We start from the raw sequence: 10,627 nt of genomic DNA, 5'->3' as shown, positions 1-10,627 counted from the left end.
TCTTCTCGCAACTAATCCGGGCTAAATACCTTCTAGCAGACGTCATCTAAAGGCTCCCGGGTCTGGGCACCAGAAATGTCGGATAAACAGTGGCGAAACTTAAGCTAAACCGGGAACACCAGAGAGGAGGTCGATTCAAAGGGCAGCCATCTTGTCAAATCCCGCATTTTTTCATGTCATTCAAACAAGTACATAAATCAGTCATTGGAAAATAAGTACTGGTATTATTACAACTTTAAACTCACTTGCAAATGACTCAACACAATCAAATAAATTTATACCAATACTTAATTACTCAAAAATCTCAAGCAAAAGACAAGAAATGAATAATCTCAAACATTAGGATAATACCTATAATAGAAATGGATATTTGGTAAGTAACAGAAAACTAGTGATGACTAGACAGTGACTAAGAAAAAAAGGACAGAATACTATATTATTCTTAACAGATCATGTTACCTCAATTCCAATAAATCCTTAACCCGCCGCGTGCCTGTGCCGTTTTAAAACGGTCTGACATAATGCCGCGGCCAGTGACTGCCATTTTAAAATGGTTTAAAAATAAAAAACTTCACTGTGACCGCATTTTTCAAGATTCGCGGGTAAATATTGGCAGGCATGTAAGGTAACTGTTCCTCCAGGCTGTCAAGTCCATACACTCACCCGTTCCCCCCCTCTCGCTCACTCTGCCACGCTCTGCCTGTGTGCCTCACACAGTGCTGTATTTAGTGAATGCATTTTGTAAATATTTTCATGTAAGTGTAAGTTGTAAATATTTTCTTGTAAGTGTAAGGACTATATAGTGAAGTCAAGTTGTAAATACCTTCTTGTAAGTGCCAGGACTGTACTTAGTGAAGTCAGGTTGTACCTATCTTCAAGTAAGTATAAGATAATGCATTCAAAGTGAGAAAGACACGCAAACTATGATAGATGCTGAAGTAATAAGTAATCAGGAAAGTGTACTGAACACTGCTATACCTTCCCAGCATAAATACCTGAGTATACCTTACACAGAAAACGGCTTTCTCTCATGTATGTGGTGAGCGTGAGAGAGTGGCTATACCTGGAAACGAGCATGCTGGACTCAATAAAACTCATTTCCAAACCTCGGTGAGCATTTTAATGGGGAAATTAGTTGTTTCCACATCAATGTCTATAATTTTAGTGCTGCCCCAAAAAGTTCGAAAAATGGCCGGCTCTGGGGTGACCCATAGGGGCTAAAAATAGCTGGCACACGGTGGGTGTCTCAAATAAGATCATGCTACCCATTTTCCATAATCTCTAAAATATCCGTCATTACACTGGTGTCATTAGTGGTGGTGTCAAAAGTTCCTTGCATTACACTGGTGACTAACTCTCAGCATCATATTGATGGTGGCTCTAAATTTCTTGCATTACATTGGTGGCTAAACCGGTGGGATAAGATATTGTTGTGGGGTAAGATAATGTTGTGAGATAAGCTATTATTGTGGGATAAGATATTGTTGCGGACAAGATATTGATGTAAGTTAGATATTGTTATGGTTAATTAACAAATCGAGTTAGAATCCCTCAGTAATAGTACACTGGAAGCCCGCTTAATCTCGCGATATTTCTAGAATTATTGATCTTTAAATCTCCTGGAGAACGAGCAAAATTATTCTTCACCGATAATAGAATGAATATCGAGATGGAAGCGAGACATGTATTTTGTGGTTTGGTCTAATGAAAGGAGGAGTAAAATGGAAGATAAGTTGTTAACGGAACTCAGGGTCATATGTCAAAGAGAACAGAGTTAGACAGTGTAGAAATAAGAGTAAACCCCCCCCCTCTTAACACCATGAGCTGGCGAGATAGTATGAAATTTAACTCCTCCGTGGCCGAAGTCCCGGAATTTTCCGCGAAGCCCAGGCCGACGCCGGGGCCATTTTTTGAAGTTTCGAAAATTGATTTTTTTTTCTGCCATAATGAAGAGAAAGTTCAGATGCACCTAACAGTGCAAATCCCAGCTTCCTAGACGCATTTTGTGGCTTTCAATGAAGGGCTGAACTTGCAGAAATATCGGCAACCGATATCGCCGCCCAGGGGACTGCCGCATCGCAACTGGGCGGTGCGGGAGTGCCCAAAATAATGCGAATGGGCTGAAATGTTGTGCATATATGAGATATGATGATATCGAATGATTTCAGTACATAATCTGTTGGGAATGGCTGGAAAAAAAAATGTTATGAATACATTTTCACCTTTTTGATATAAATTTTTTTTATGGTAGTTTCGAGTTATTTTTTACGTTATCGTTGTGCCCATGCTTGGAAAAGGGAGCGAAAGAGTTGAATTTTAAGTCCTAAATGAGAAAACTGCACGTCCTCCAAGGCTAGACTCTGCCACCGGAGAATAAAGTGGAGGGTCAGATCCGATTAGCAATACGGAAGTTGAGTCGCAACTTCCAGCTCCCACACCACGAGCATGGCTAAAAATTGAATAGTAATGCAGTTTCAGAACTAAGAATAAGTCTAATTATTACGAATACAGATACAAAGGAGAAGTAAATACGTTTACAGACGAGGGAAAACGGATTTTTTCCGTCATATCATGTTCATCTTTATCATTTTACGTTCATCTTTATCATTTTACAATGTTATTTTCGCAATATATATTGCTGTCTCGTAAACAGGGTGGTTATGTGTGTTTTGCAAGGGAGGAAAAAGATCGTATTTTCTGTCTGGGGCGAGATAATGGGTGAAACTATGTGTTTAGGGATGGCCACGAGCGAAAAAATCGTACATCCATTCGTCACGACAGCAGGTGGTGAACTGACAGATGATACATGAAAGGGTGAAGTCAAGGTCAGTCTCATGTCGCATATTTTCGTTCACTTCCCGAAAGTTTTCAGTTTTGTACAATATGCACTGCATCAAATGATCCAAACCATTACAGCAAACCTGAGCAAATAGGTAAAGATACCAAGACAAAAATGCATTTTTCTCTTATTATCATGTCTTTTTTGTATGTGCCTGTATTACTTCATAATCGTAAACAGGTGGTTGTGTGTGTTTTGCAAGAGAGGACAAAGATATGTTCTGCCTGGGTCGAGATAATGGGTGTAGTTGTGCTTGTTTAGGCATGGCCAGGAGCAAAATAATCGAAAATCCACTCATCACAGCAGCAGGCTCTGAACTGCTTGATGGGGTGTATGGGAGTATAGTGTAGGTCAGTGTGAAGACGTTCAGAACGTTCATTCACTTCCCAAAATTTTTTGCACTTTTTTACAGGCTGCGCTCAAACAACGCCGGCGGCCATTTATCGGTTAAACATCATTCGATGCCAGCGGCCACAGAGGGGTTAAAAATGAAGAGGAGGAGGAGAAACCTTCATCAAGATCTTTGGTAGTGAATGAATTAGATGGGTCAGAAACTCAACTATCCTCCATGAATCCTTCCTATCATCCATCTTCTAACCCCCATCCAACAATGAGAGCAAAGGTGAGCCTCACAAAGTCTCGCGGTATTCCAGTTCTAGAACTCCATCAGTTATAGGGTATCGATGCAGCAGCACATCTGGAAATGTTTTTTGAATTAGTTGAGTAATGTGATTCTGATGATGTGATGCACATGCAGATTGCGAAGGGTAGAGTGAGCCCTGAACTTGCCATTATCATTCATAATAACCAGACAAAACATCGAGTAGTTTCATGACCAGCACTTAAGGAATTTCTTCGTACAGAGTTTGCCGTTGAAGTTGGTATTGATCAGGCTTGGCAGGAATTAGAATCAATGTGTTGTGATTCTATAGAGTCACCCCAGGCTTTCACACACCGTTTCATCTGCAAGCATGCGGTGATAGAACATAAATTCCCGAACGAAAAGTCCCCTAATGACAAAGCTATCAAACAGAAGCTGTGGTATGGCTTACCTTTCCCATCACGAGAAAAACTCGAGGGATTCCTAGATGATGAGTACCCATTGAAGAAGTTCCGAGATAGAGTTGAACATGAACGTCAGTTGCTGCAACTGAGTCAGACCCCTCGTATCAATGTGGTACCTGCTGAGAATAATGTCAAGGGAAGGAAACTCGAGAATTGGAGTGGAAGAATTAAAATGCCAGGTCTGCGAGCTCAAATCTAGCCTAGTGCAAGTGAATAAAGGGCAGCCTAGCAACTCCAGAACATCTAATGGCAATTATTGTGCCCAATGTTTAGTTTCATCACATAGTCTCCAAGAGTGTTGGCAGAAACCTCCTCCCAGACATTGTTTTGACTGCCGCAGACCCGGATGTCGTCATGGAGACCGTGGGTGTCCTGGACATAACTCTAAACCTCCAGAACAAAATGACTCTAAATTGAAAGAATCACAAAATCCACACCAGAAGTTATGACTAACCGGTGGTCATACATCCCTCACCATCAGTGTAGTGATTAATGGAAAGGTAGTAGAAGCTATAGTTGATACCGGGAGTAGTTACACTCTAATTAAGGAATTAGCTGTCAAGCGAATTGGGGGAGAAGTAAATAGACGGTGAAACCCACCTTGTTTGCATGGAGTCACAGGCGCCCCTTTAAGAATTTTAAGAATGCTGCGGGCAGAAATCGGAGTTGGAGACAAGAAAATCCATAAACAATGGTTCCCAGTATTGCCAAATTCTGATATAAATACTGATCTTCTCCTAGGTTGCGATGTACTAGGTCAAGCTCCTCTCATGTGGGATGGAGTAGGGAGAGTCACGGGTATGGGCAGGCACCCCTTGTGTTGTGAATCATATCCACCGACAAAGGAACATAGTTGAAAGAGTGAAGATTGACCCAGTCGAACCTTCCAATCCATCACAACACTTCTCGCAAATCAATCTACTTACCACCATGAAAGTAGATCCATATCAGTCTAAGTTTATGCCCATTCCTGTAAGAGAAGACCCAGGCACTAACCCTATCATTTATCCTCAGCCTAGGGTCAGTCATAGCAGTCACCCATATTTGGTCAAGGTCAGTTCTGAAAATTCAATCTACTTATCTCTCACTAAATGCGACTAAGAAGGAGAAGGTATTTCGTATGGTCACAGTCATTGCATTCAGTGACAGGGTTGCGCTATACAGATTCAGACGACTCCCATTCGGACTTAATTGCTCCCCTGCGATCTTTTCCAATACTAAATACTAAAATACACACACACACACACACACACACACACACACACACGTATATATATATATATATATATATATATATATATATATATATATATATATATATATATATATATATATATATATATATATGCCTATATGGCACTGCGGATATCATTTTAAAAATGTTAGGGTAGTGCCCTTTTTTTTTTTTTTTTTTAAACTGGGCCCCTGCCCTTCACGTCACTGATATTAATATAAATCTGAAGAGAGAATGTCACAAAGTAGTGCCAAAGATGACCGAAGTAAAACTAATGTTTAATCAGCATATACCAAACAGCATCATCAGAATCAGAGAAGAAATTCTGGAAGAAGTCAACGAGTACAATTACTTGGGGCAAATATTAAAACAAATGAAAGACCATGATAGCGAAATAAAAAGATGCATTACAATTGGATGGAAAGCTGTTGGTAAACATAGAGACACTATGTATCTTGCTAATATGTGTGAAAGGAAAAGTATATAAAGAATGTATAAATCCAACTATGATGTACGGTTGTTGGACCTAGAAACAAACAAAATCAATGGAAAATAAACTAATCCGTTCTCAGAGATAAATGGAAAGGTCAATGTTGGGAATATCTTTAAGAGACAGGGCAAGATCTCCTTGGGTGAGAGAGCAAACTAAAGTCAAAGACATTATAGAAGTTATAAAAGAACAGAAATGGGGGTGGACGGGCCATGTAGCAAGAATTAGGGATGACCGATGGAACAAGAGGGTGACTGACGACTCGAAGAGGTTGTAAGTGTAGCAGAAAAAGGCCAGACAGAAGGTGAGGATAGAAATTTGCAGGGAAATTGTAGCAGAGATCGACTCAGTCAAGGAATTCGCGGAGAAGATCAAGGAGACCTTTTTTCAACAGTGGACTTGTAATGGCCGACTATATATATATATATATATATATATATATATATATATATATATATATATATATATATAAAATCGGCCATTACAAGTCCACTGTTGAGAAAAGGCCTCCTTGATCTTCTCCGCGAATTCCTTGACTGAGTCGATCTCTGCTACAATTTCCCTGCAAATTTCTATTTATATATATATATATATTATATATCATCTCATCAGCCATTTGATAGTCCACTGCAGGACCGGTCTATCTCGACAGAAGTGGGAACGATACAGCCAATGTATCTCCATCAAGTCGCTTATGGTGTCTAGTAGAGACTGTATGTAGGGTGAGAAGTGCTTGTAAGTGTAATTGTTGTGTTGGAGTGGCTTTCGATGTGTGTGTAGTCTGTGAACCAAGTGTAATTGGCCCGCGCAAACCAACTGGGTGCAAACATACTTTACAGTATGCGACACTGGTTCAACCACAGCACCCCTTGTGTCCGCCAATGCAGTACATGGCATGAAGAATGCTCACAAAGTTTGTTACCCTGGTGGGGCGTGTACCCTTATTCTTCAGTGTACGAAAACGCACACTTTACCACTATACCACAGAGGCTCCATAGAGAGAGAGATAGAGAGAGAGAGAGAGAGAGAAGATTGGGGTAGGCTTGTGTTCAGCAGTGGACTTGTAATGGCTAACAATATATATATATATATATATATATATATATATATATATATATATATATATATATATATATATATATATATATATATATTATATCGTCACTGGTGTAGTTATCACAGTAGCAAATGTGAATGGGTGAAGTAGAATATAAGATGATAATGAAAGGAGAGAGAACCGAGCCGTTAAGAGCATTAAATCTTTTCTCTTATAAGTTTTGCTGCCTGTAAAAGGTAACCCTAGACCTCAGCTGTATTTACTCAGCGGTCAACTTTGCCTTCTCGACTGATAACACACCAGATGTTTTTCTTACAAATTATGCAGAAAATCCCTCTTGTCCTTGAACTGTGGGTGTGACATAATGTGGGAGGAGCAAAGTAGAGAGTATTTACTAACAGACGCTTAACTAACGTTTGCTTTGCCTTCTTACTGGCACGTCAGTGGTCTTGTGTAATTTGTGTAACTTCGCCATTGACTCCCCTTCGTAGCAGGTGCCTCTGTACTTGGTGAGTGTCCGTAGATATTCCATAAGACAGCCTAGTGGTTAATTAGCTGAGAGAGGTGGAGTAAGTCTGCTTTTGTAAGTTCAAGGAAAATGTGAAGAGACACATTTTTGTCCCATTTTGTACACACATCCCTGTACACAGTTTTGTGTCATTTACTCTCACGTTACACTTTTGTCACATTGTGTTGCACTTTTCCACAACAATACTCAATATGTGACTTTGATTACAAAATATACTGTTCGTGCACCATTTCCCAGTTTTGGTTCACACCTCCATTTGCACTAGTGTGTGAATTATATCTGCATTTAACCTTCGAAGTCTCCACGTTTCCTCGAGCTTTGTGAGTACTTAGCCTCCACTGAGTATATTCTGGTTAGGTAAGAAATAACTTGTTTTATATTTGTAGTCTGAGGCCTATATGAATCCTCCCTTTTGTAAAACGAACCCTGGTTTCTTCTTTGGTTGTGTATGTTATAGTGTACAGTAAAGTCAAGTTAGTTTTCTTGCAAACTTTACCATATCCTTTTTGATGATTGATTAAGGGCTAAGAGTGTACCGTAGTATACATCCCCATAACAATTTGGTGACCCTGCCAGGATAGCTCTGTGACATAATATTGGCAACCTTGGCCACATACACAGTGCTTACTCTTACCTACTTAACTGTAGTCAATAATCATGGCCCTATTAAATGATAGTGATGTGAAAGCATTTTTGGATTCTAAGCCTTCCCCAACGAGAGTGAAAACACTCACAAAACACGAGCTCATATTGCTTGTCCAAGCCTTATGGCTGAGATTTCCTGCCTCAGTCACTAAGACTAAGTTCATTGATTTAATACTGGACATCAAGTTTGAGCAAAGTGAGTCCTCCATGGCTAGTTTTGAGCCATTTGATACTGCACAAGGTGTTAACCCTGAGCCTTTGGCATCGGAGATACCTGGCCCTAGTTATTTTTCTGCTGATGATACTGGTGGCAAAGTGCAACTTGAGTTAGCAAGAATTAAGCTGAAAGAATTTGAAGTGCAAGCCAAAATGAGGGAAATAGAATTACAGGCTCAAATGAGAAAAAAGGTAATGGATCACGAATTCAGACTGAAGCACCCTGATAGTTTACCTAGCGCTAGTAGTTCATCTGCCAGGGAAATTTTTGATGTTGCTAGGAACATTAAGCTAGTACCTCCCTTTAATGAGCAAGATGTCACTAAGTATTTCCTTATATTTGGAAAGGAGGCAGGTCGTCTCTCGTAGCCTAAAGACTCTTGGACAGTACTGCTGCAGAGTGTTTTGAAAGGAAAGGCTCAAGAGGCTTATATTTCTTTATGTGTTGATAAAAGTGCTAACTATGATTGTCTAAAAGATGCCATTCTCAAAGCATATGAACTCGTGCCAGAGACATATAGGCTTAAATTTAGAATCACCTCTAAACAGAAAGATCAGACTCATATGGAATATGCTAGAGTACTCACAGACTTATTTGATCAATGGTTGCATTCAAAGAAAGTTGATGATTTCTGTAAACTTAAAGAATTAATGATATTCGAGAACTTCACTGGTAAGACAGAGAGGGCTGTGGCTACATACCTAGTGGGAAAAGATTTAGATACCCTAGCTGAGGCTGCTGTTGTAGCAGATGACTATAATATAATTCATAAGCATGAACGTAAGCGTCAGTTATTTGTTAGGGGCAGAAGAGTGAACCAACCAGTTTTTGTGAACCCTTCTTCTGGTAACGGCAAGTTATTGTCAAGTGACACTAGTGTGAACATTACAACCCCAGAGCATGTTAGTTCTACGAAAGTAAGTGAGGACAATGTTGCCAGAGGGTCAAGAAAAAGTGTCAGGTTTTGCAAGTATTGCCAGAAAACGGGGCACTTGGAGGATTGGTGCTGGAAAAAACGAGGGAAAAGTTCCTCTGTAAAACCTGTTTCTTAGGTAAACTCTTGGGGATCTTTTGACACCAACAGAGAGCAGCCACCCACAGATATTGTTAGCGATAGTCAGACACAACCCCAGCAGGTGCATATTGTTGTTAAGGCCAGAGTGGAACTGTCAGTGGTGGATAGACAGACTCCTGTAGAGCCATTGTTAGACACTACTAAGACTGGAGCAGTGCAGCTGTCAGGTTCAGGTGAGTGGTAATAAGACTCCATCAGAGTGTCCTCCCCCAAGTATATAGTACTCAAAGTGACTCCTCCCCAGGTCATTTATTTGCTAATTTTATATCTAAGTTGATGGAAAAGGTGGTAAGGAAGTCACTATACTTAGCAGCACAGGAGCTTGACAGCCACTAATGTTGAAGGGGATTGTTGATGTAGCTGACCCTAATGAATGTGTCTTGTTGCAGGGTATAGCTGAGTTTGTATCTGTTCCTCTAGTTGAGGTGGCGCTCCAGTCGGAGTTAGTTACTGGTTCAGTGCGTGTAGGTGTTGTTGACCAGCTTCCTGTACAAGGGGTCACTTTCCTTTGGGTAATGACTTGGCAGGAGGGCAGGTGAGTGCTGTTCCCTGCGTGTCAAAAACTCCCCTAAGTGAGGATAGGACTAAAGAGTTGGATGCTAAATTGTTTCCTGCATGTGCTGTAACTAGAGCTGTGACGGCTAAAGCAGGTCACTTAGGGGTGAGGAAGACTCACTTTCACATCTGGCAGCATTTTTACTGGCCTGGAATCCGTCGAGATGTCTCCCGGTTCTGTAGGTCATGTCACACCTGTCAGCTAGTCGGTAAGAGCAATAAGCCCATCCCTGCAGCTTCTTTGATTCCTCTACCTGTGTCTGAGGCCCCATTCAGAGTCCTTGTGGACACTGTTGACCCTTTGCCTACAACCTCCTCAGGCCACCAGTACATCCTCACAATATTAGACATGGCCAGTAGATATCCTGAAGCCATTCCCTTGAGAAAATAATTCAGCTAAATTGGTTGTAAAGGAGATACTGACCTTCTTTACCCGTTTTGGTCTCCCTAGGGAAGTTCAGTCGGACCAAGGTAGTAATTTTAATTCCAAACTGTTCAGACAAACCCTTAAGGAGTTAGGAATCTCACAGATCACTTCCTCAGCATATCATCCTGAGAGTCAGGGTGCATTAGAGAGGTATCACCAAACTTTGAAGAGTATGCTCTGAAAACTATGTGTTGATGAAAAGGAATGGGACAACTGTTTGCCTTTCCTACTTTTTGAAACCAGAAAGGCACTGAGCGAGTCCTTGGGCTACTCCCCATTGCAGTTACTCTTTGGCCATGAAGTAAGAGGTCCTCTTAAACTCCTCAAAGAACATTGGGTCAAGAATATGACCAAATAAACTTGCTAGACTGTGTGTCAGAATTTAAAGAAAGACTGGCCTATAGTATGGAAGTAGCCAGGGCACACTTGGTTTCCTCTCAGGAGAAGATGAAGAGGTGGTATGACCACTCTTAAGAAAGTTATGCACAGAGTAT

General features: G+C 40.7%; 1 protein-coding gene across 1 annotated transcript in view; it reads right to left on the bottom strand.

Annotated features, from left to right (window-relative positions):
* Window positions 1-4,147: 4,147 nt before the first annotated feature.
* Window positions 4,148-10,627, bottom strand: part of LOC145397960 (glutamate receptor ionotropic, delta-2-like) — a 167,430-nt gene continuing 160,950 nt past the window's right edge. The window contains exon 7 of the mRNA XM_080270936.1: window positions 4,148-4,288. Within this exon, the coding sequence (XP_080127062.1) occupies window positions 4,148-4,288 (141 nt within the window). The remainder of the gene's footprint in view (window positions 4,289-10,627) is intronic.

Source organism: Coenobita brevimanus, chromosome 44, assembly GCF_032717465.1.
Source record: "Coenobita brevimanus isolate Jiangsu-jjx chromosome 44, ASM3271746v2, whole genome shotgun sequence".
Classification (NCBI taxonomy): domain Eukaryota; kingdom Metazoa; phylum Arthropoda; class Malacostraca; order Decapoda; family Coenobitidae; genus Coenobita; species Coenobita brevimanus.
This window is presented reverse-complemented; position numbering and strand designations above follow the sequence as displayed.